Below are 27,992 nucleotides of genomic sequence, written 5' to 3' on the forward strand. Positions count from 1 at the left end.
AAAAATCATAGTCTTTGCAACAACTATGATGTCAACATAATATTACCAAAAATCAATTCTGATAAACAAGTAAAGGAAACTTCCTTAAGTAGCTTTATCAAATAACTGTCTTAAATAAAGTGTTTCATTTCATTCAGTTGGGCACCAGAAGAATAAACAGAAAAGTGGTTTCCAGCTTGGAAAAATAGCTCAATCGAGTATCGCTCATAAATGCTGTCCATTCTCAAGCTAATAACAAGGAATCAAAAGAAGTAAATGACCAAACTCGGTACAAGTGCCTGGAGCCAGAGAAGTATTCAGGGTTTTCCCTGTGGGACAATGCTTGCATACTGAGTTCCCTTGATAGCTGGAGCCTTCTTTGGAGAATCACTCTCATTAAGAATGAGATCGGCATAAATGAGTCCCTCAACGTTCAAGTCTTTATTCGACAGTGTAGAAGGTGCTGACGAGTCGCCAGCTTGGTTTGAGTCCTTACAGTGCTCTACCAGGTCATGATGCTCTTGGGGGTCGGCAGGGTTGTCTTTTGACTCAGCCAAGAGCTCGTGGTGACCACCGCGAACTTTGTCCGCCCTGGCGTAGAGAGGAGAGAGCCTGGAGGCCCCACTCTTTCCAGCAGTACTTCGTGCTGACAAAGACAGGCTGCTGCCCCCACGTAGATTGAGTCTACGATCCGACTTGAGGTTGGGAAGAGTGGCCGCTCCTCGGTAGGTACTGCCGTTATCTCGTTTCATCTCAAGGATCGTCGCATATCCGTCGCTGTTGCCGTGTACCTTCCTCATGACTGGATCAGTGATGCCGACGTTCTTCCATCGTCGTTTCTTGACAACTTTGACGATCACCACTATGACAATTAGCAATATTACAATAACAGCTCCCGTTATCACGGAGGTGTATAAGAATGTCTTTTTTCTCAGAAATGCTGGAACTTTGGGCTTCATTTCCACTGTGACGTCGACTTCGGTGGTGGCGTATCTATCGAGTTCCTCGGTGATTGGTAGTTCGGTGTTGTATCCTGTGGGTCGCATGGCACGCTGCCATGATCGTCTCGTGCCCGTGTCTTCATTGCCAGTGGGGCTAAGGGTGGTCGTCTGTTCTGGTAGTTCCTCTGTCATCATTGTTGTAGGTTCGACGATGACAAGTCTGGCTGTGCTGCTCAGTAACTCGCCAGTTGTAGTTTGTGTCTGACATGTTAGCACCATGTCGTTGTCCTCTCCCTGGATGTCGCTGATGGTTAGGACTTGGTCGCTGTGTGTCAGCGTCATTCTACCCGAAGCACTCAGAACAGTCTGAGCCGTGGTTTTGTCTACGTTCCATGAATACTTTCGCACCTCCATGTTGCTGCCTATCATTGAGCAAGTAAATATGGCCGAGGAGCCAATCCTGGCTGAAATCAAGGCTGGTTCGATTCTCACCTCTGGAGGAGTCTGCATGGGAAATAAAGTGCAGGCCCTCCTTTCTGTGACGAGTGGTCCTCGCATAACGCAGGTATAGTTCATATTGGCGTCTTGTGGACGAAGGATTTGGCGGTGCACAGCGAATCGTCTGTTCTCGTTCTCCTCAAGCTCTTCCTCTCCACGAAACCACGTCAGGTCCGGAATGGGATTGCCGCCCTCTGTCTTGCAGATCAGGTCAACTACATCGCCAACCTACAGAAGAATTATACGAGGGGAAGTAATAGTAGATGCCGATTAGATGGATAGGAAAACAACCACAACCATGAAGGTTTGTGTAATGTCATGATGGCATGACTAACAAGCTACATTCATCAATAAATACTCATTACCAGAGAGAGAGAGGTGAGCATTGCTGAAAATCAGGGGGGAAAAGCACTTTGATTAAATAATTTTGCAACTTAGTAAACTATACATGTAATGAAATTACGCAGAGGGGAAAATGTACATCCATTTGTAATGTTGATAAAAATCATCAAATGTGGAGGCCCATGGGCAATTCAAAATAGCCATCTAGACCATGTGACTGCGACATTTATCGAAATAGAACCCTTAATTTCCTTTGCAGTCGGGAAAGCTGATATTGCAAATTCACAAATAAGTCGAAAGATTTCTCGCGTGGTAATTAGAATGTCCTATGCAGATGCCCCCCACCCCCACCACACATACACAGTTAACGTTGACTTTGCTTCGTGTTTTGTAATTTAACCGCACAGCTATGGAACACTTTATCGTAAATTTCAAAGACACCGAAGAACAAACAAAATCAAACATGAATCGGAGTTTAAACCAGGTAGTTATAGCAACATACTTCGGCAATGAGAGTTGCAGCGTTTTGGGAGCTTTTAAGGCAGCTAAAGCTTAATCACAAAGTTTCCCTGTACTTGGGATCATTTATAACGCAAAGCACGTTCGTATAAAAAGTATATAAGAAAATACATCCTCTATCTTTTCGTACAAAAAGCAATTAAACGAACAGGCAAAAGCAAACAGTTGATCCCCTTTAACTGCCTTTTCCAAAACGACTTTACTCGTCTTTCTATAAACAACGTTATTCTAGTCTTTCATGATACGACGAGATTACATGGATAATAAGACAGTCATATATATATATATATATATATATATATGGCTCAAGAGATAAATGCGGTGAAGATTTACTAATATCCGTAACGCCGCGCAATGCGGATATTAGTAAATGGTTGCTAAGTACCCCCTCAGTGTTTGTTCGTCTATCCTCATCCTATTCATGTTGTAGTACTTATTGTCTCTGACCAGTGTGTTTATATAATAACTGTCTGTTGTTTGTTTGCTTCTTCTTCTTTTTTTCAACTGAGAGACTAGTAGTCAATCTGAGAGGAATAGAAATTTCCGAGGTGAATAAAGTTCGACTTTGATGATTAAAAGAAAATCAGAGAGAAGTCTTCTCTGTTGATTGAGAGATGACTTAGATTTGATGACTAATTCATACCACTGAGATGCCTGCCAACTGAGACGTCTGTCCACTGAGATGTCTGTTCGTATACGCAAACACTGTGGCTACTCTGTTACATATTTTAGATTATAGCATGTTGTCATATGTGTCATATGGTATTCCTCATCATTTCAGTGCATATCGCATCCTGTTCTATGGGCTAAATCAGGTGAGAATCAGGTGAGCATAATATATATTACGAAACTTTCAGTGAACGGCCTGAATAAATTACTTCCAATACCTTTCTTTCTTCCTCAGATGGTTTTGGCATATGTGCTAGTGCACGAGTAACGAGGTGAATACTCGTATTTATTTATTTATTTATTTATTTATTTATTTATCTATCTATCTATCTATTTATTTATTTATTTATTTATTTATTTATTTATTCATTTATTCATTTATTTATTTATTTATTGCTCTCTATCTCCCATTCTCTCGTCCAGTTGTCGTATTATTGTATGCCTTTCTGCCACGATAATCGATTCAAGTTCAAAGTCGATATGTGAGTAAGGCTTAAAGTTGATACCTTTAGGGGCAATTTCAAAGGTGCAGATGTCATATGTTCGAGTTCATATTGGATATCTCAGTATATCTAAGCCAGGGAAATCACCTCCACCCACTCTGGTGAACACACGTGAACACCATTTTAATCTCGATGCGTATCTAATACACCGTTTCACGAGTAATCTGTGTATTATGCACGTGTTTCAGTCATGATGGGGTGGGGTCATTTTGTTAGTGAAATTTACTGTAATCAAACAAATGGTCAATATGTAAATTTCATGTACCCTGCTTCATATATTATTAAGTGGAATGCAATGTCCAATATATAAAAGATAGCACATTACAGCCTTAGTTTCACGGTTTGTATCATAATTCATCGCAACATATGCACTGACATGTGTCCGAATAATCATATATCTCAAAAAGTACAGCACACTTAACACAATGAACATTACTTGTTTTTGTTTTTGTTTTTCAGTGAACTGTCACGTCCACATTCGTTTTTTTCTTATTGCGTATGCCTATATATTCACCCATGAATCTATCATCATATGCATTTCGTCCAAAATCGAGCAATCATGTCCAAGATCTAGGTCTACTTTAAACAAAATATTTTTTTTTTTTTACAGCATGGAGCTCTAGAAAGCTTGGAAGGAAATTAAAAGGTGAAGATGGCATGTAAGTGTGCTTATGTCTTTTTTTGACAGCCTTTATCTCAAAGTATGTCGCCTCAACAGGTGTGATCATCTCTACCAAGTATAGTCAGGCAACACCTGCACGCACCAGTACTTGCACGGGAGTAATTTCTCGTTGGTTTGTATCTCGAAAGCTACGTGGATGATTTCTACATGTCCTGCAAATTCTGCAAGTATTTTGGGATTTCACATCATCGTCATTTCCCAATGTAATATCAACTTCCTTTAAAGCCATGTTTGGTGTGTCAATGAGGGTCGCAGGTATGATAGCTGATTACGATTAAATCACAAGGTTCGGATCTATATATATGTCAATAACATTCTCAATTGCATATCAGATACTTCATCTTTGTGACGAATGACAATCACATATATGTGATTATGAAGGACAGCACTCTTTCATACGAAAAAAGAGAAAATCTAGAATTGGATGACTTCTAATTACTCGTGGTGTTGAAAATTCCTGTGCAGTGCAGTTGTCACTCCTTGATCAGGCCTGACTGTAATGATAAGCTTCGGAACAGTCAGTATTGTTTTATACCGCCTTCTTCCCGGCATCGTCGTATTAAAGTGTAACAACCGTGGCCAGAATACACAGTGTCAGCATCTTCTAGGACAGACACCATATCTCCGTAGATCAGGGACAAACATTGCCGTCCCTGTTACATTTACTGATCATGTTCAAGTCAACTCCTCTTATAATTTTGCTTTTCATCAGACTTTAACCCCGCCTCCCTCTACATGTCTGTCTCTCCATCTCTTCTCTCTCTCTCTCTCTCTCCTCTTTCTTTCTTTCTTCTTTTCTTTTATATAGTTTCTCTTTCTCAGTGTTTTTCCTCTTCTGTATGTCACCGTGACGTCTCAGTCTGGGTGGAACCAAATACCAGACCGCCAGTCGAGGACTTGATTCGAAACCAGGGTGACGGTGGGAAAGCCATGATATTATCTGGACTCTTTATGCTTCCTACATCCAACTGAGAACCTCCTTTCCATCCTCTGAATGATTCGAATTTCCTGAAGCATTAAGTGATATTCAGGAAGCTTCCACGAAAATCATTCGTAGCGTAAATATGTATCTCTTTATCATCCATGTCAACGATATAGTTTGGAAACATATGTCGGTGTTTTTATATTTTAGGCAAGAGAGGAACGGGCAAATTTGATCTAAAATCGCAACGACCGGAGGATAAGGGCAATCTTTATCATCTGAAAATGATCTCCATCTCCCTATATTTCGTTGTCAATCCTCTGGGGATCCATGAATTAAGGAGTACCACCCTTCGACCACTTCCGGTGAAGCAACGAAGAAACATCGTGGAGGTTTCATTCCATGAGCACGTTATCATCTCTTACACTTTAAAACATATACATATACTAACTTTCGTGCTTGAAAAGGTGAACTGCTGGGGCGGTTGATGTTTCCCATCTCTGTTTTTCTTTGCGGAATGTCCGTGTGGGACACATTCCTTATGCGAATGTGTATTTACTAGTCATTAGATGTTATAATAACTGCGCATGTAAAACTATTCCCTCGTATGGTTTATACTATGAAGCTAATGAACAAAGAATTTTCTGATTGTCTGGAGCGCTATCATGTTGCCAATACAGTGTTCACAGTTGCATTTATCTGTTGCACATGTGCATCTCATATAGTCTTCAAGATAATTACATTCACTGAATACTTCACTTCTATGTGATACAATGCCCACGTGTGTATACCCTTTAGGTGTTTAAGTTCTATCAAAAGCAAACGCGTAAGGCCATGTTCAGCGAAATTTGATAACTAGATAGAGTCTTGCAGAGAGTGGTGGGGATTTAAAACAAAAACGTCACTTATAACTATCATAATCACCAAGGTCAAATCACTCATTAAACTTTCATGAATTTGTGTCTTTTGTTAAACATGCGCAAATTGAACGACTTACAAAAAAAAAAATTACACGTTTTCTAGATATCACTGTCATTTCGTGAATAATATGAGGGAGCATTTCATCGAGAGTTTTGTCAGGAATTTTCACTGACCAATTTGCTTTCTGCCAATCAGATGTAAGGATTAAAGCAGCGTAAAACAGTTGTCAGTGACTGACAAGTTTTATGAAACGCTGCCCAGGTGTAGGGAAACCTGCAGGTCTTGAAAAAAAAAAGATGTGAAATGATTTTCGTAATCATGGGCTGTCAGAGTTAATAGAACCCACTTTCAACATCAGGTCTAAAAATAATATGGATCTTCCATTCAGAAAAATTAATTATATTTTCGAGGCAAGTCATCTGGTGTTCAAGGCAGCAATGAAACCTTCTCCTAGGCCTCAACAGCCATCGACCTATACAAAATTTGTTCGACTTTTCTCTCTGTTCTAACTCGGGCTTCGCTCTTAAAACAGACATGTAGGGACAGACACTTATTTTCTAAAATTGGATCGAGACACTGAGTTGAGGTTTTAAAAAAAGATATTTAATGGCAACAAAAGAGGAGACATAAAACTGAACAGCAACTAAGACGCATGACGAAACTGTCAGCAGGTTCTAGTCGGTGAGGACGCTACTAACAACCTTTATTCATCCGTTATCTTTGTACTATATTGAGAGACACTGTATATTAGGCTATACTCTTCAAGTGTCTACGGTGTGCAGTAGATCATGACAGTCATATACTTGACATAAAGCGAATACTTGATTTATGTGTTCAGAACAATCCAATGTGTGGAAGTTTTGAGGGCAATGACATGAGAATTTGAATGCTTATTATGATGTCGGTCGGGGCAACTTGTCGGTATGGTTTCTCCCGTTTGTTTGTTTGTTTTTTGTCCTTTGTCTGTTTTAGTGCAGCTAAAATATTGATATAAAAACATAAAGACAATGAACTGCGTGGTTGCTAGTTCCTCCCACGTGTGCTCACTCATGGCTTATTTCCTCTTCGTCATGCATGCCACCATTAAAAGTGATAGTTACATTTGATTTTGAATTTGATTTGAAGAGTGCATGACCACTATATGCTTATCATTCGAAATAGGACAACGATGATTATAATCTATCAGTGTAGGAATGTTTGAGTGTATAAGTGATCGATTTCTCTGCTTAAATACCACAAGAATATGACATACAGATGCAAATAATTATTTGATAACGTGCAGGTATCTAAAGTGATAAAAATAATTTCAATGTCATTGGTATAGCAAAACAGAATAATGAAAAAAAAAGATAATTACCGCGAGGAAATTAATGAATATGTGTACATAACTTCTCTGAGGAGCGCAACATACCTTTAAGTATAGACATAACCAATATACACTAGATAAGTATAAGTCCGGTTTTGCTATCCACGTATTTGTGAACAGGCCTTTTCTCTGCGGGAAAGTTCGATTCCACATGTTTAAGTTGACTTTTAAAGATAGAGTAAAGTCCGGCGAACACGATTTTAGTAACAACGTTTGGACAGTTTTAGTTCTTGTTTCTTTCTCGAACTGGCGATCAAAACATTTTTTCACTTTGTGCGGGCTTATCTGTTTCATCATATTATTTTCTTTTTCTCCTGAAAAGGTAAGCAGTGACATTCAGACTTACCCTTTTAAATGCTGACAACATAGTAATTGTACAGGAATTCCCCATTAATTAATGGGTTAAAATAAGTTTTTAATGTTAGACATAACACTACCAAATGAAAGGCGCCCAAGCTGAATATTTCCGATATGTGCTCGAAATGGATTTCCCACGAAATATGGATTTCATCGAAATGGATTTCCCGCTAAATGCAGGTTCACCCTGGGATCCTGGTGCGTGTCTGAAAGTGTGATAACGTCAAATAGGGCCGCTATTAGCCTTTTAACACATTAGCTATAAGGATCTGTGGAGGTTTGGGAGGGGGGGGGGGGGAGAGACCCCAGGTCTAGTGACGTAACTTGGACGTCAGTTTATATTTTTGCCTTCAAACCTGTTGTATATAATGCCTGCATGATGATGTCTTCGAACCCGGAATAATGTCAGTCCATCTGAAATGACACAGACTGCCGCTAAATCTCACATAAATATTGGCTCAGGGATATTTGTACATCATCACATTCAGATTACATCAACAGCTTTCGGCGGACGGACGGATCATCGTGAGACTAGTTTCCTCATCTAATATCCTTTCACAACGATATGACATACTTTTCAAAGCACACTGAAGTGTTACGTAGCAATCATAGGCAATCAACCTTATCCTTTGGTTAATGACGTTGTCGTCGTTGTTGTTTTGCAGTTAATGTAAAGACTTGTCAACCAAGCACGAACACGCAGAGAAGTGAAAGACTTGTCTGTGAAGTCTGCTCATCATTGACTAACAAAACGAAAGTACGAGTAACATACAGGAAAGTTTGGCGAATGTCACTACCAAGTAATTAGTCTTGACCACGTGATCACTGAGACAATAAATACATGCACCTCGTTAACAGTGAGGAAACCAATTTTTTTTTTTTTTTTTCACTGCGGAATTACTTCTGCGTATTATTCTACACCGAAGCGCAATACCACGGTACTCCATGCCAGCTTGATGAGAAATCGCAGGGAGAGAATGAAAGATTTGTTACTAAATACCTGTCATGAAAAACGAAAGTTGTGATGTCCCAAAGTTTCACACGTTTTTACCATGTCGGTGATTTTGGTTTCAACCTCCCTCACAATAATGCAAATGAGATAGCATCTTGATCGTTAGCCTGACATTTCACTTTAAATAATTTTGCTGGTTATATGACCTGGAAAGATGCATGCAGTGAAAACGTTGGTCTGGCATTTGTCTTACATCAACGTATATCATAATCAGGTCTTAATTATGGATAACGCTACCGTTGTTCTTTGTATCAAGTGAAATCGAACTCGTATCTAATTATACATGCTTACCAGGCATCACGTCTTTAAGCATAACAAAACATAAAAAGGAAATATGAATGACTTGATATGACACATGCATAAGGAAGCGATGTTTATCACGCGCATGAGAAGAATATTACACATCGTATGATCCATCCCGTTGTCGTTTTAGATATAAATTTTATCTTTCAGCTAATCCATCTTTCCCACGTTATGATCTATCTCTCTTTCATCATTTTGCAGGTGATTTTGTCCTTCCTTTTCTCAGTATCAGAAAAGATCGAGTCATCGTTAACTTTGAATCTGACGCTTAAGACACTTCCTAGGAATAACCTATCGTCCATATTGCATTATGACATTATTTGATTGTATATCAAATATCGTGTATTGATACTTTGCTACTATTGTGCAGTAGGATACTGTAAGAGTCTGAGGGAAAATGATATCACTGTCTTTACATTCTGATGCAGTTGTTGTAATTTCTGCTTATCATGTTTATGTAAAAACGCTGGAGGGATATTAATTGTAAACTATCAGTTGGTGTCTTTAAACAAAGCAAGATAAACTAAACACTGTCCTCTGTTTAGTTATTCACTTAATCAATTCGCTCATTTCGGGATAGAGTAGCGAAAGGTCTATAACAACTCCTTTAAAAATAGAAATAGAGGTGAAAAGGGTATGGGAAGTCCAGAAATTCGAGCATACATGTATTTGTTTGACATGCCAAACACAAGTGAGAGTAGAATCAGGACACATATGAAATCGGAACGGACTGCATACATCAATATCTAAATATGTCCACGAAAAACAAGGGATTATGACAGCTTCCTTTGTCATTAACACGGCTGCCAGCCATATCTGAGTTAACTACATGGAGATTAGGAACGAATTTTGAGGAAGTTAAATTTTGATTCGTTGAAACGACGAAAATCCAGGACTTCCACATGAAGGCATTTTAACATCTACCTGCATTTGACGCATATTTGGAAATCTCATATCGGATGTGAGGGATTAAGGCAATGCGCCCAGCAGACCAGTGTTATTTTTATTGTTTTCATCTTTATGGAGTTACAAATACTTTAGGTCGCTTTGATTCCGTGAAAACATTAGAATGCTTGAAGCAAAAAAAAAAAAAAAATGCAGATTACCTGTGCTTACTGGGTGATCAGGAATTTAGATTTCAGCCCTTACTTCTTGATTTTCTTTTAAAAGAAATACTTATCTTTTATGTTGTCATCATGGTTGAAATTACTAAAGACATATGAAAAAGCTGAAAAGGCTGGCGGGAAATACTTGTTGCTAGCTAGAGAGAAGATTTGATAACATAGGAAACATGTTTCACTTGCCTGGATTTGCCGATTAACGGGGACATAAACAGAAACCCTACAGGAGAGGAGCAAAGCAATATCGGGTGTCAACATTTTTTCCTAATTCTTTATTAAAAAGCCGCAGAAATTTCATTCTTCAAAAATGAATAGACATATATGCACACAAAGAAAAGGCATAATAGTTATTATATTCCACTCACTAATGCTTCCTGACAACATAAATTCGTGCACGCAAAGAATGTACCAATTTGAAAATCGATCTCAAATAAACGTACAAGGACACACACGCACGCCCGCACCCGCGCACGCGCAACCACGGCAAAATCAACAGGTCAAAACAAACGGAGACAATGTCTACAAATATGTCAGGCCAGTGACGGATGGTTATGTCTATGAGTTATGGCACCATTTTTATCACATTTCACTAAACTTTCCTATCATGCCAAACCTAGCCTACTCGTTTTCAAAGAAATGTTTCAAAGGCCAAAACTTGCGGAGAACTTTGCTGCATTGTTCTCATTTTCCCATCTCATAAAAAAAGATTATCAATTCAGCTTTTACAGTTATATGAAAAGAGAAAATTATTATGTACACAAGGGACTATGGGATCATGGGGCGTCTCGGCCTGCTCCTCATGACTTCATCCATAGTCGGCTAGGACGAGTCTCGTTGCTCTAAGTTTCCTCAACTTAACGCTAATTAGATTAATCAGCACACATCCTTCGATGATGAGGAAAGTTGATAAAACCAATTTTCACCAGGGCTGCAGCCAATGTACACAGTCATACCGCAGACATAGGACGGACAGATGTTCACGGTCATACGGCGTCTGGTGGTGCTTCGGTACTGGCTTGTAATATCCAATATACATGTGCATTTAAAAATATAAATCATTATTTGTTATCTCGGAAGGTTGTTTCTTTATGACAAAGTGTAGAGCCGAATTTGCAGCAATCGACAAGCATCGTAATTATTGTAAATGAAATGGATTCGCCGTTTTCAAGGGACAACAAATTGATCATCATGATAATATAAGCAATGACACTTCCTTGCCCACCCGTGCTTGTAATTTCAGCTTCTTCGATATATGAATCACATAAATAGCAAATAATGCATTTCGTAGATGATGTAAACCTGGGCTCCCAATGTAATCTATATAAACTTGAAAGTTATATTTTTCGGGTTTTGTCGATAATTCCGTATGTGGAACACAAAACAACTAATTATCAAACATAACAAGCTGCGGTATTGATGGCGTAATGCGAAGTCGTACATTTGCAGTTAAGCATATCTGAAAAAGCAGGAAAGAAAAAAAAATATATTATAATTATCAAAATCTGTCATACTAGTATTACAAAGTGATATATTTGCTACCTGCCAAATGGTACTCGGTCAAAATGTGGTATAAAATATATAATATTTGTAATGGTAAAGGCTATAAGGCAAGGACATGGAGTCGCTTGCAAAGTTAAAAAACAAATAAACGTACGGACCGTCTTAGTGGATGACACAGGGTATACAGACACAGACACAGACATAGACACAAACAGTCACACAGACACACACAGACACACACACACACACACAAACTAATGAAATTTCGTAGGACAGCAGGATGGCGAGACCAATTAATTGCAGACAATCTGGCAGGGAGATGGCGACCCATATTACTAAATACATCGAAAGAGCCTTTGTACGTCCTTGGCCAATTTAAGCCTCTTCCAGATAGTCGAAGAGACTCCTTCGTTGAAGTAACCTGTGACAAGGATACAGATTGTAATAGGATAGCCAGAGGTTTGGAAGACCTAAAAATGGGTCTATGCAAAATTACCTTCATTGATCATTTGATGAAGAGGCAATACATAACCAACCGAATGACATTCTGTTCAACTAAACGCTCTAGTTATATTGTGGGGGAAAAAAAACTAATTGAACTTTAAAAACCACACACATACACACTCAAGAACAATCTAATTTGACAAAAAGAAAATTGTTCATGTTGTTCACCACTTTGTACCAGGAAAATAGAGTAAAAAAAAGTCGCGACCTTGGTGTCACACAAATCATACCCATGTCACGGTGCATGTAGGCCTACCCCAGTTCTGTTTCGAACTATAGTAACAGGATAAGCATGAATGTGTTAAGCAACTTAAGACATGGCCACCATCACGTGAAAGTTAATTGCCGAATTGCAGAATTGCTAATTGCTGTATACAGCTGCTGCGTGAACATACCGACAAAAAAAAATCACAACGAAACAAAACAAATTATCTTATGAGCTTCTCTCACCTTCCTCTGCTTGGGATTGCCGCTAATAGTGTTGACGAAACACATGGGCGACTCCGCTGATGGTGCGATGAGGATCGTGAGCCGCGCCGAGGCCAAAACGTTGAAACGTCCGAGTCCGTCTGCGTAACCACACTGGTAAGTCCCATCATCTGCGAGCTCGACATTTGCAATTTGCAGCGTAAACACATCTTGGGCGTGGCTGCCAACGATGGAGTACCGTCTTCGACGATCCGCGGGAAGACGCATGTAGATGTTGCGGTCGTGGCTGAGGTACTCGTTGCTCTCGCGACGTTTCCAGTAAACGGTAGTCCCACCCTTCTGGTCAACATCACATGTAAGTGTCACCATGACACCAGGGCGAACCTGCACGGAGCGTGGGCCCTCGCGGAGATTGATGGCACCCACCATCAGTACTGTTAGCGATAATACCAGCGCCGTTGCCTGCTTCATGATGCTACCCTGACGACTACGATAATCTACAAAGACTAGTTGTTCTCAAAATATCACTTGAACTTAACTCTCTCAACAAATGAGATAGAAAGTCATGCTCTCCTTTTGTGAGATAGTTCGTGTAAACTTTCGATCTCTTGTAGACTTTCCAGACAGTACACTAAAGAGCTTTGACAAGTTAGTTATCGTGCCAACGTTGCATAGCTTCTCGTGAGTGGATAAAATACCTTTCAGCATTCGTACAACGCAACCTTAACAGTTTAAGGCGATAAAGATGTTACACAGGTATATCCAAATACCCTCCAACGCATGAGATTCATCACTGTAGCTTGCAATATCCCTTGACAAAAACCCTTATGATTTTCATGTTGCCGATTAGTCACAAGCGTAGATCAAACTCGTCAGCCGGATGCCATGCCGCAGGTTCTCGAGTGAGCATGGTGAGTGTGACGATCTACGCTTCGCTTACCCCTTTTACCAAGCCTGCCGAGGTTCGCTCTGTTGACGTGTACAGATCACGTGTCATCGACGAGGAAAGTTTTTAGCCCGTTTCGTTGTGACTCTACCCTGTTCACATCAGTGCTGTCACGTTAACCCAAATATACTCCATTATGTCCCTCATCTTAAACGAAATCTTAACAGCTAGTATGGATCAAAATTCTGTGTTTCGGCGGTATAAATTTTCTCTCTGGATTTGCCACTGATGAGCACTGTGTGATGAACTTGGACATATTTCGATCGAATTACTATCTTAAATCAATTGGTCTAGTGACTTTTCCCCTTTATTTTCTCCGTATCCCCGTATTCTATAATAACATAATTCGTTCAACAAACCTATGCAACTGTTATGCTAACATGGTAACAAAAATTCTCAACGAATTTGAAAAGACTTGGTTAATCTTAACGTATAGACACTGCAACATTAGCTTAAAAGAGATAAAGTAGTGTGGTAAGTTGGACTGACCTTGGGTAAAGGTCTTCGAAGAATGGATAGAAAGCTGAATACTGAAGCACGTTTATAAGACTATAAAAACGGAAATGAGACTTCATGTAAACTTTGACACATCTCTAAGCATAATTACCTCCTGAGGCAGAGGAGAGGAACTTTTTTCCTTTTTAAGCGAGGGGGCGGGGATGGGCTTGGGCTTGCGGGCTGGGGGCGGTTAAGGGTCAGTTGTACCCCTCACCCTCTCTTTGTTTGAATGAATGATCCCTTTGCTTGAAGATTATCAGTTGTAAAGAGCAACACTTACCGCACAGAACCAAAGCATCGGCAGAACACAAAAACTGTAATGACGACGAAAATATGATCATTAATCGAACTCATTCATGAAGACCAATTTATTCACGAATTCGAACCTGATACCGCGTCTATCAATGTTAGCTATTCTTTTATTTTCCTTTGTCACTATGTGCTTTGCAAAGGAATAAGAAAACAAAATATCAAAAATGAATACAGTCCTTTAAAACATATACACAGTCAAGATAAAGCTGATTATAAGCATAGATGTCAGAAGACGAGAATGAAAATTCTGGATGATTATTGAGTCAAAATGGATCATTTTCCCCGCTACTATTCCAGGGTTTTACCAATGCATGCCACACACTAGTAGGCCTGCATTTATGACCAGTGATGACATAGCAGCTTTCAAGGGTTTGTATATGGCTGCACAGTAAAGCTTCATTTTACTTCAAGTGTTTCCGTCACTCCTCAATAGCGTAATGCTCGCTTAGACTATGCGCTAATATCGTTTGATAATTTTACTTGATGCTGTCAAAGGCAACTAAATTTTCATACTATTAACCATGTTTTAGCTATGTTTATTTAAAGGCAGATGAGGTATTGCACCTGCCAAAAGATGGGTAAAACGGCAACCTATCCACATCAACTTCAACTTGGGCAACCACTGAGTGCCGGAATGTGAAGAATGACACTGTCTGCAGGCACTGGAATCGTCGACGTTTCGAACAAAGGAAACATACACCACAGCAGGCGAATATCATTTCCATAAAATGGCTGAATTGCAGTTTAAAGTGTCCCTTTAACCAGATTTAAGTACCGTATAGGGGATTCTGGAAAGGAATTGAAAGAGTCCGTGACATTTGCCTCAGACGGTGACACATCTTGAGCTCCGAAAAAGACTGCTTTCACCCATGAAAACATGTTTTGTTTATATTTTTTTCGCCCATACTTCACCCGGGGAAATGATATGTATTCTATTCATAGCACTGTTCCACATTCCAAAGTTATTCGTAATACATGTCCCTCACGCTTGCACACACAAGCACACTCACGTACATGATGGAGCTTTGACCATGAAAGTCTTCGTCATGAACCATGTTACCTCGTAACAGAACATTTTCTTTCCAAAGACATTCACTGCGATGGTAACTTTAACATGAATGACAACTCCCCTATTATCAACGCCAGAATAATTAACGAATCACACAATGACAAAGACGGGATAACCACATGAATTCCAGGTCTTTGGAACGATTCCTCCCGGGGTGATTTTATTCTAATAATCTCTCTTGACTGATTCCAATGTCTCTTTCAAAGTGCTTTTCATTTTAGCTTCAGTCTAGCAATTGCGATTTAGATGAAAGGCTGATTATTGATGAAACTTCAGTTTCTAGTGTAAAAAAAAGAAAAAAAAGTGAAATATAATCGTCTCATTTTATTTGCATATGTGATCAAAACAGACATCACTATTCTTTGAAAACATTACGAAAATGAGATTCTTTCGTACATGTCCAACACCACTCACAATTTTATTGTCTTTTTTTTTGTCTGAATTTAAATTTGTGAAGTTCCCCATTTGATTACTGAGGATAAACACATGAAAACATCTTAACTTTCTGAAAGGTAATTTTCAACGAGTATTTTTCTTTTCATTTTCTTTTTTTTTTTGGTTTCTTTTGTTTGCTGCTTTCTTTATGAATTGCGTTGTATCTGTTAAGATCTACTGCTAAGAACCGCCATGGTGATTATCTTTGAAAAATGTGGCTGTTATACGCACCCGAGCCTGCCAAATCTTCTGCAGAACAAGCGGAATATACGCTCACATGATAAGTTTTGTCTGCTGTCGAAGTAACCCTAGCTGTCCTCAAGGACGGGTAAATTTCAAAATAGGTGTTTTTCGTTATTTTATAAGGTATATACAAACGAAAGCCCACTGAGGTGAAACGGGAATGAGGTTGGCGGGTACGTTACAGGGGACACTGACTAAATATAGCACTTCGAATATAGCCCAACCAAGTTCGACAACATACTCAGCTGCTGTCATGGCTTGGACTCGAAGAGGCAAGGAGGAAGGTAGTTTGTAACGTCCGACCACAATTTAGTCTGTCGGAGTATTTATAGACCATCTCCTTTGAGCATTCAGGCCAGTGTACTGTTAGGGCTGCGATGAACAAACTCGTTCAAATGGGGCGGCTGTACCAAAACCATATCCTCTTATTTTGTTCTTATTTGCATGAATACCTAACCATCCGGGATCCCTTTTCAGGGGCGGATCCAGGAATTCTGTAAAGAGGGGGCGCGTTTACAAAATTAAAGGGGGGCGCACGCACCCCTCCCCCATTTTTTCTTTTTATTTCTTTTGTTTCAACAATAAAGGGGGGGGGGGGGCGTGCGCCGGTTGCGGTCCTCCCTGGATCCGCCCCTACTTTTGCTACCTTGCCACTAGTGCACTCTTGGGGCAATAATATAAAGGGATAGTATAGTATTGGTGGAGATGAGGATTGGGCTTTTAACTTTTTGCGAGATACCAAGAAACCACTTATGAAATAGTACAGAGCATACCATTCTAAGAGGAATTCAAAGTTTATTTGATGAAAATCGGTTTTGGAATGGCTGAGACATCTAAACACAAAGTAAAACAAAGGGATTGTAATAAAAGGTGGGTCCCACATTCTATTAGGATCACTCTGTTTTGGATATCACAGCCATTTCAAAACCAATTTTCATCAAATAAACGGTGAATTCCTCTGGGAATTACATGTTCTTTCATATTTCATTAGAGATTTCTCGTTATATAATAAAAAAAAAATGTTAGAAACGTGAAAATAGGATTTAACCAAAAACTATAGCCCATTCTGAAACACACCTTTCACACATTTACAACACACACACACACACACACACACACACACACACACACACACACACACACACACACACACACACACACACACACACACACACACACACACACACACACACACACACACACACCGGGCCGCTTGCTACTTGAGACGCGACTAGATGATGTCAGGAAATATGATAGTGTACAAAAATATGAGACAATCTCTTTACATCAATGCAATGACAGATATTGAGTGTTTTGAAGTCGCAACACACTTTGTCAGTTTGGGTATAATCATCCCACTTCCCATACTCCAAAACTAGAAGGAAGGAAACGTATGTATGTGTTTGTGGCACAATTGTGGGGGGGGGGGGGGCTTGAGGCTCACCTTAGCTTCGAGACAGATTTGACCTTGATGTCACCTTCCTGTGATGCATCATGATAGTATATCTTTATTGTTTGTACCCACATCCAGGGGCCCTCTAAGCACTTAATAATCATTAGGTAACATCCTTGCTATAGACGTCAACACACACAGACATACAGACACACACACAACCAGCATTTACTCAAACTGCTGGACAGAGAGATGGCATGACTGAGTGACTGACTGACCGACTGATTGATAGAATGAATGAATAATACCCCATCGTGTACAACAATAATGAAATCTGCATTCTCTGTCTCATAGGATGAATCCTGCTAAATCTGATCAAAATGCATTTTCAAGACGAGGATAATGTAAGGTTTCTGTAATACGCTGTATTCTCTACTTGAGAAGGTGACTGACTGCACACACATTACTCTGGGTCATGCATATTTTGGTGATCCAAGCTTCACTTGTGAAAATATTTTTCCTCCCTCATTTATTTGCATGGTTGTTTTGCATTACAATCGAATTCGTACTTCTGTCATGATTTAATGAAGATTCTTTGATACAAAGCGACGATGACGTGCTAGTCGTGGTTTTGAGCAAACAGAGGTTACAAGGACACGGAGGCGAGAGAGAGAGAGCACTTCCATCTCCATGGTAACAGCAAAAGCTGGCAAAGATTTTGTGGTCACGTCACTAACAGGAGAGATATCTAAGAGAATTTTTCCTGTCACACTAAAAATATTCACAGTTTACTTGTCAGGCAACTGTCAATTGATTTAATATTCACACTGTAAACCGGGCCTCACTTGAAGGATACAGAAAAAAAAACATACAAAAAAAACAAACAACAACACCAAAATGCTTAACGACGGATAGAAAAGGGAATTTATACCTTGTTGCTGTTTTTGTTGTTGTTCTTGTCGAGTACGAAATATCAATGCGGTATTGAATTTATAGAAATGCTTCGTTTAGTTATGACAAATTTGAACGACCTTCCCTCAAGCATAGCCTTTTTGATTATCTGCTCAGCGCCGAAGAATTTGTATGCTGGAATAAATCCACACCAAAGCACGTCTAGTTTTCAGGTTTAAACCGACGAATCCTCCAGAACGTCATGAATCAGGGGAATGTGGCGCTTCCCGATTTCGTGAGCTATGGGTTAAGGCTGGGATGCCGCGTTCCGATCAAACACTGAAGAACGCAACTTCCGGTATACTGATATGATTGTTTTTCTATCTCCACCAATGCCGTCTTCACGGTGTCATATCACGTTGTGTTATTAAAAGTCAATAATATTTATTGCAAGCACACACACACACACACACACACACGCACACACACACACACACACACACACACACACACACACACACACACACACACACACACACAAGACAACAACATAACGTTTTATTGTTTCTCCGCAATCAGCCGGTATATTGAGCTAGTTTGACAAGGACATGTCGCAATACACTGTCCTGATAATGCAGGCAGGTTATGAGAAGATTTTTTTCATAATCTGCTGAATTCATTCCTATGCAGGCCTACACAACATCGAGGAGATACATCTTCGACAGTCTAAAATGACAATCTCAGAAACCTGTGGAGACACTGCTAGCTCAATAAGCAAGCAAACAAACAAACAAACAAGCAAACAAACAAACAAACAAACAAACAAACAAACAAGTAATCAATGAAATAACGGAGGAAACAGAAATAAACCGTGAGAGAAGAGGATGGAGAACATGAGGGAGTTATGCAGGAAAATAAGATAATCACTGAAGTCATGTAAATAAGTCTGCCCTCCCAAGGAAAAAAAGCAATATCTGCAATGTATCATATATTGCAGATACTGCATTTTTCCTTGGGAGGGCAGAAGTGTAACAAAGATGTAAATCCATAGAATATTTCAGATATTACATGATGTAGGCAATTAGTTCACACAAGCTAGTATATTAGGGCCGAACCAATTGAGAATAAGTAGTTTTAATCATAACCCGTTGGCACGTAATGTTGAGGCCTACTATCAGAACCTTAAAATTATATACTCCCCTAATGATTGCAATGTCATTTAACCATGTTTCATGTATTTTATCTTATCTCTCACGTGAAAGCAATGACTAATTCAAGATTTATCCAGAGAAATCTGTCACAGACTCTGAGATTAAGTGTCCACGCGTCTGCCAGTATAGCGAATCAATTCACCCTTAAAGATTCAAGTTAATGATAGTTGTTGCATTGTCATTATCACCATCATTGTTAGTGCTATTACTATTCATGCGGCTTTTTCAAACTTAACAAAGGTAATCAATTTTACAGCAAATAACACAAAGGATACAAATTGTCTAGGTATTCTACTAGTGAATTAATCTATTAACACAAATTAAAAGATTAAATGATAAAGGAAACAAGAAAAATACTTTAAAACATTACACTGACATGGTGATAATATGGCTGTAATATTGAGGTTTACAGAGTCTCGAACACCTATAGGCTACATTGATGAAAATAATACTGACTGACCAAACAGCACTCGAATGTATACTTTTTACATGAATCCCAGAAAACACACTTTAGTGGTTCGAAGCTGTATCTTTTTGTTATGATTTTTACCATTCAACGTTAGTGATTCATATAGAGTATAACATAAGATCGCTAACTGTGTAATATGATCCGCAAACTAACAAAACAATTTGAAGGATTGAATGTTAATTTTGCAGTTCATATTAACAAGTTCTTTTGTATGTTTATCATAATGGTAATTTCCCCTCATTCTTAACATTTCTCTAGTATAAGATATGGACAATCAGAGGTGTCCTTTAACCCTTGCTCTGCCAATTAGGAACTTTTTGACAATGTGTATAACGCTACGGGGTTTTCTGTTGCCAACTGGAACTCAAAGCACACAAACCGTTAATGACTGCAGGATGATCAATTACTGCAAGTAAAACTCTCCCAGGATATGATGGGTTAAAGGAACAGGTATGCAACAGTTGAGGTTCGGAAGGTGGACACTTCCTCTATATCCTCTCATATACGAACATGACTTGTATTGAGTTTCGCCAGACACCTGCTGCGCGTAAACAGCGGAAAGATGATGTGCCTATAGACGGAAACAGGGTGATCGTCTATTTATATCTGATTATAACAGAACCTTCATGTGTGAAAAGCTGATGGAGGTCATTACCTGTATCATGCATCATACATGTGTGGACGTGGCGGTACTAAAAGAGGATTTGGCAGCAAATTGTTTAAATGAAAGAGGACCCAACGGGTTATGAAGATATTTCTGAGCTTCACATCAAGATCCTCCCTCTTCGCTCTCTCCCCTTTTTGTTTTTGCCATAGTTACGATGTTCGTGAACAAGGCTGGTCTCACCATGGGACCCATGGAAAGTTTTGAGGTATGACTCACACGCTAATACGATTCTTCAAAGTGTCTCCATCTGGCAGACATGCAAACATCAAGACTGACACAATCTGTGCATCATTACAGTTTTACACACGGTGGAAACCGAAAGTAGTGATGGGTGTCCACGGCTCGTCAATGATTACACTGTATACTCCTTCAAGATTCTATCCAAACACTTTAATACACACGTTATATTTCGATATCGTTATAGATAAGGCTGCAAATCAATTACCTCCATCGAATTTGAGGAGAAAGTGAATTTATTCTACCTTGTGTGCTGAGAGTCTTCTTTGGATTATTCTGAGAGAGAAATTGACAGGAGATTTGTCTGCAAATCAGATATCAAAAATTGAAACTAGAAAATTTGATTACATGTAAAGCCAATTTCACGTGACTACGAATGTTGAACCCATGTGTCTATAATATGGACAAACGAACAGACGTTTTACAGGTGTCTTAAATGAAATCAGTCGAATTGATTGCCTAAACTTTGTCAATGTATACATTCTTCCTTTTATTTCGCTGAGCACTATATAGCCTATCATTAACTCTAAAAGATCCAGAAATTTCTAGCAAATGCGATGTCAGCCTTTATTGATTGATTGGAGCACTAATAAATTTCAGGGTAACACTGGAATGAACCTGGCAAAAGGGAAGACACATGCCGTTTCAAACACCCCATGGCAACACATCACACATAAAACACAGTGCACACATTTTTTAAGGGCGGCCGCGGGTTTAGAGGTCAAATCAAGTAGTCAGTGGAAATGACGCAGTGACGTTCGTTGTTCTCTGTGGGGTTTCATGTGTACTTCTTTGTTTTCGTTATTTCGATATTAGTCTCTAAAATGTCTGCATAACATATGATTTTTTTTTTTTACATTTCTTTCACTTTTATTTAATCTGTATCTATGGGTCCCTTCCATTTGTCATCCCATCGAATCCATGCTCAGGAAAGAAGACACAGTATCCTTCCAAACATACGCAAGGTGGTTTTGAAGCTTAACTTTCTTTTTATCGAGGGAAATAAGATTCAATTTCATCTGTATTTTCCCATCTACTCTCGGGTCTTTCGTTTGTCGATTTTCAAAGTTTTTTGGTCAGGGAGCTAGGGTGTGGAGTTACAGTCTCGACCGGAAGAGGCAGTCGAAAAGTGAAACCATGTACACAATCATGGTTTACCCAGGAGGGGATTCAAGTAAGCAAACGTTATGTCATTATCGCTTTTTTGGTGTTGTTTCTTGTGTCTTTCTGTGCAAATTCAAAATATTACAAGGACGTTAAATGCACGTATGCCCGCTCCGGGAAATACAAACCATACAGGCAAGTGACTACAGTATCTCTTCCCACCTCACTGATCTGACAGAAAAACATATAGTGAAGAATTAGAATTAAAAGAAATCTAACACCACGTAGCTTATAGAGTAGAGTAGATGGGTTTGGTCAAAAACAAAATAACAAACTCATATGATTTTTCTCTCTCTCTCTAAAACCTTGTACCAAACCGACGCAATGCATATCCAGAACTAGAATGCAATGGAATTAAACGCGGTTTGAATAGTTTGAGGAACACGGCAACGCTATTCAAATCAGCGAAATCAACAACAGGAAAACAAAAGTTGAGAAATAAACAAAACGAAACAAAACAAAGCAAAACATAATGACATTACAAACATTGCACTATAATTCAAATGAATTAAATCTGCGATATAATGTATGATTCAAAGTTCAATTAAGTTGACCTTCTCTCCTATATAACTAGTGGTGTGGTATGTATAAAGATGACTTCCACTAGACGTCGCTACATCATTACAGTAAATGTTACTGAAACATATTGTGGTGTAGTAGTGTAGTGTTAAAGTCTCTACACTCACACGTGATGAAAGTATTACTGAAAACAAAACTACATCACTTCTGTAACTATATTTTCAAAACAGTATAACGTACTACACTTTTCATAATAATATATGGAGTTTACGTATTTTCCATTTCTTCCATAATCGTGTATGGTGAGAAAGAAATGATCCATTGTTGATCATGTTAGAGACAAGCGTTATGTTAACGGAATCATCTCTTGAAACTGGCGAATAAAACTACAACACACGATTTGGGTAAAACAGACTGTATTTCTTCGTCCCATAAGACTAGCAGGATATAGCTTTCTCGTATTCGTGTTTCTGTTTTAACTCTTCCTTAGAGATGTAGGTAGTTTACAGTGTGCATACCAATCTAGTGACTTCATCTTCCAATCAGGAATCGAGTTGCTGTATTTTTTTTCTTTCGTCTGAAAAGAATCGTGCATATTTTGGAGATGACACGCAGCGTGTGATCGGTACATGTGAACCACAGTAATGTGAACAGGTCTCCCCTGGGCGTGTCTTGACCCCACCGCAGCGGGAGCCAGACCACGCAAGGAAACTAGGCTGCGGGAATGGCCTACACAATCAGCCTTATCCATGGGATACCTCGAGAAAAAAAAAAATCACAAAAGGATATTATTTTGGCTCATCGTTTGTGCGTGTGTGTATGTTTGTGTGTGAATGTATTTTCTTTACTCATTGTCGTCGGTTTCATAAGTACAGAAAGAGATGAGTAGCAAGAAGCTATACAGTGTATATCTAAAATGTTGATGGTCATGCTGTACGTGTGTATAACCTTATTTGGATATCCCAACTTGAAAGTTCTACAATTTTGTTAGAAAATAAAGATAGCAACACCGTAAGGCGAGCAAGGTAAATGAAACACCGCTCAGTGAATAGGTGAGAATGAGCAATCAGACTGTCATATAAAAACAGAGGTCACGTCACGTGAAAAAACAGTCCGGAGCGGATGTCACTGTCATGATTGCAATAAATATCCAGTGCTTATTAACAGAGGTAAGAACTTGGACTTCGTCCTCTGGTGGCATACAGTGTAAGACTGCCTTTTTTCCTGTCCCCAATTTCGTAGAGTTAACATCGTGAGCACTTTATTAGTGAAATACTAAAGCGGCGTATACTTGGCAGCGAGTATAATGATAACACAATAACAGGAAAGGATATCACAATACGGTTTGACTGTGAATTTGAGTACAGTTCATGCCGAATTCACAACATGATATGAGTCACTAAGATTCATTTGTGCAGTTTCAAGTGTATTGCTGAACGCAATCAGCGTGCAGACGGTATATGTCATTTAAATATGTTAATGTGAATTCATTGAACATGAATAAGCTGCCGATGACCTCGCACTGACAAATACCTTTTTTTTTTCAGGCATATCGTCAGGGCGTTTGACAGATGACGTCACTACAAATATCTTACGTATGACGTCAAAAAGTGTAACACTCTTAGCGACTGAGTGACAGCTAAAGCCCATGAGCACTGGTCGTTATGCACAACTCCTCTTCCTCAAAATCGATTGCTTAAACTTGATATTGGATTATCTATATAGGGATGATAATCATTTTCTAATTAAATCTCCTCATCAAGCGTGTAACATTTTATTGCATTTCTGGTCAAAATGCCAGTCTCCATCCACTATGCTAAAAAAAAAAGCAATAGTGTTGATACAATCTTGACTGTATGATACTCACAATTGGTCTTTTGCAAGAACAGAAGGCAATGACTATGTAACTGTGCACGTTACCGTGTGGACAAGAAACAATGGAAGAACTTTAAATCAGTGGGGGAGTAATTTCGGCTGCTAAAGAAGGTTCAGACCTACCGTCAACGACTCCCACTACGTGAGTCTCCGGTAACCATAGTAACGGTCACTCTCCGTCTAACCCGAAGAAAGGAGAGCGGCTTACATATGACTATCATGAATTCACAGCTCCCCAGTTTAAAGTGTGCACGACTTCTACTTCAAACTTGAGAGTTGGTGGGTCATTCTTTGTGTTTCCCCATTACCACATCACTACAAGTCAACATGCCAGCTAAACTCTGCTTATTAGGAAGATGGTCACCTACATTTCCAATTATTTTTATAACTTTATTTGTAGTGTTTGCTCTGTCAGTTTATACATTGCTTTATTATTTGTTCTACATAATGTACATTGATGTATGTGAATAATTCATATGATTTTGTCGACACTTTGTAAAATTTTGTTGTATCGTATTGAAAACGAAATGCAGAAGTGAAACTGAACCGGACTTCGTATCTTTCCATTCGAATAATTTGGCTCCAAATGAAAGGAGTGTCGCAATGTTTAGCCTAACACTGCACTAACATTGTGCAAACTGCACATATCATTATGTCATGCAAAACTTACACTGCATGGACTAGTTTTTAAAGATGATATGCACCATGTCATGAAGATGGTCTAGAATTGTTTGCATGTATCGCGGAGACACTTGCGCACTACAATATTTAGATTCTGATACGAATGCTTTCAAAGACACATCCATTTTTGATGTTTCGCAACTGATCTCAGTTACCTATTTTGCTTTTCACAAAACAGCACTGACTGACATGAAGATGGATGGAATACAATCGGTATGTCACAGGTGAGGAAACATGGAGGATGTACTGGGGAGGAATGGGGAGGTTGGTTTGTGTGAGAGCGGGAGCACAATAGCAAGCAAGATGAAGTTAAAAGTGAAGATGATAAAGATAGGAGAATACTGGTAAAGTGCAGAATTGAGCTGATTAACCAACGAGACAAACAATGTTTTTCAATCAGCAGTGTCCCTCTTCTTAGGCGATGGGGTGTTGTTCCTTTATGCTGTCTCTCATAAGGACAACCTATATGCTTGGACATCGGTAGCTAATAGTTCGAAAGTTAAGTACGACGAAGGTGGTTATATCCATTAATTGTTCACATTAACCAGTCAATGTAGTTCTTGCATCTTTGTTTGTCCGTTCAATTTCATTTCGACCTGGGAGTGGCGACGGGACGGGTAACCTTGTTATATTTTGCATCGAATTTCGAATGCGATAGTCATACAGTGCAATTTTCTATATTTTCCTATTGTATTCGCTTTTAGTTTTTTTTTAATGCAATAAACATTGTTAACATGGCTCCGTCTCAGAAAAATACCTGTAGGTATAAGAGCATCAATATGAACTGCAATGTTATCTGTTGATGAAAACACCAAGCAACGTTTCCCATTAAAAGCAGGAAGACTTAACAAAAAGTACATGCTCAACAAGTCACTTCGAAAATGCGGCTAGTCATTAATCCAAAGTTAGCACATGGACATGACGGTTCAATTTCTCTATCGTGGGAGTCAGGGGAAGTGTCGAATCTAATATTCGTTGTGAAAAGCACGGTATTGCATGATTCGGAGGTTGTTTTTATTCTATATCATACTCTGAAAGCAGCAGTCACATAGAGACCGAAACAGAATAAAAGAAAGAAGACAGACCTCCGATGACCTGAGAGGGAACAATGTATTATTATTGACCAAGACTTGAGGAGCGGAAGCACCATCTGGGAACAAGCAACACTCCTCGTCCATGAACGGCGTAGGTGGCGGGCTCTTGCGGATCTGTGTCCAAATGAGGTCGGGACTGAATATGTGAACAAAAGACTGTTTATCATGCTTGCTCTAGGTCTTGTTTTTGAATCGTTTTTCTTTGTTCACTTCTCTCGATAGAATAGCAACTGCTCGTACTGCAATTACCCTCGTGTTATCATTTTTACTTAACAAATTTGAAGAATTCTTAACTAAAGACAAATTTACTTTATCCTATATATCCTCTCTTCATCTCTTTGTCATTTTCTAGCTCTCTCTAAACAGCTTGAAAAAAAAAACCCAGCAATATGTATTATTGCAACTGATTAACAAATTGCCCTACATTGACGTAAATAAGCACTAAATTGATTAATGATCCCGACGGAAGAATTCCATGAATTTGAATAATTACTAGTACGCAGTACCCGCTGCGTGCTATCAGGATTAGAACCAACACTTGCTGTCGGGGGGAAGCTCGGTGGTCTAGTGGAGATGACGCCTGTCCGAAGATCAGGAGGTTCTAAGTTCGAATCCTGCTCGAGTATGTACGCCCATTATTTCTTTTTTTTTTCCATGGCTACTACTAAAACACTGATCAAATTCAGTGCTTATTTACATCGATGTAGGACAATTTGTCAGTCAGTTACAATGAAAACATCTCGACGGAAGAATTTAATGAATTTGAATATATATCATTATGCAGCTATAAAAGCAAGGTCCAGATTTGCTAAATTATGGGTATGCAAAAAAAAAAACACCAACAAAACATAGAAACCAGAAGCTATTGGAGCAGAGTTTTGTTATGTTTCATCATTAATAGTAGACATTTATAGAGCAAAGCGCTATGACATGTCATCCCTAGTCGCCATAGGAGATAAAATATATACAAAATACCAGGCAGTGACAGTATAAGTCCAGTGCACATAGAGGGACATCAAAATAAATAAGTCTTCAAGTTTTGTTTGAAATGATCAAGTGTGGGTGAAGATTTGAGAAGAGGAGGGAGCTTATTCCACAGCCTAGGAGCACAAGAAGAGAAAGCTGCATCTCCGGCTAGTTTTTTCGTTATTGCAAATCCAGGTGATCTGCTTATTTTGATTTAGGTCAAAATAACAGATAAGGCCATTTTATCGTTACTGCGAAATATTTCATATTATGAGGGGGCATAGCCACACAATTCATACCCGCACACCCACGATACTAATATACCAGCCTCTGAAGATAGTTTGAGCGGACAGAATTTTTCTCTTTTTTTCCCCCTTTTTTTTTGCCACGAACTGTGGCTCACTAACCTCTCTCGAAGGATTATTACCATGTCCTGAAATATGCTACCTTTACGGAAATGAGACTTGAAGAGGATGCCAGACCAAAAAGAAAAAAAAAAGATAAATAAAATAAACAATTATGGACGTAGGACTACCCTTCTGAACAATAGCAGTTGCTGTCATACTTTGGTTCTGACAAACAAGTATCCTCCTGTAATCACTACCGAGTCATTATTTTACATATCACTTTCACTTTTCATCATGCTTTTTGCCCAACTTATTTCTTCGCCTAATCACTGTTTACAGTAATCTTAGCTACACCAGTTTATCACTTTACAGATCTTCTAAATGGAACGTGGACTCTTTACGAAAAC

At 39.1% G+C, this 27,992-nt stretch overlaps 1 protein-coding gene across 1 annotated transcript; it reads right to left on the bottom strand.

Annotated features, from left to right (window-relative positions):
- Positions 1-207: 207 nt before the first annotated feature.
- LOC139731405 (uncharacterized) lies at positions 208-13,039 on the bottom strand. The gene is made up of 2 exons (XM_071642293.1): positions 12,590-13,039; positions 208-1,646 (listed from the first exon to the last, which is right to left on the bottom strand). Exons 1-2 carry the CDS (start codon positions 13,037-13,039, stop codon positions 297-299), a joined length of 1,800 nt encoding a protein of 599 aa, XP_071498394.1. The 3' UTR covers positions 208-296.
- Between the last annotated feature and the right edge of the window lie 14,953 nt (positions 13,040-27,992).

This window comes from Diadema antillarum, unplaced genomic scaffold (genome assembly GCF_040938485.1).
Source record: "Diadema antillarum isolate AM-2024a unplaced genomic scaffold, OU_Dant_1.0 seq00000369_RagTag, whole genome shotgun sequence".
Lineage (NCBI taxonomy): Eukaryota > Metazoa > Echinodermata > Echinoidea > Diadematoida > Diadematidae > Diadema > Diadema antillarum.

What these genes read in the sequence shown, in the direction of transcription:
- LOC139731405 (XM_071642293.1), bottom strand. Translation starts at nt 13,039, where the DNA reads ATGAAGCAGGCAACGGCGCTGGTATTATCGCTAACAGTACTGATGGTG. An exon ending in GCAATCCCAAGCAGAGGAAG is followed by an intron (nt 1,647 to 12,589) that starts GTGAGAGAAGCT and finishes ATTCTTCTGTAG; the next exon opens with GTTGGCGATGTAGTTGACCT.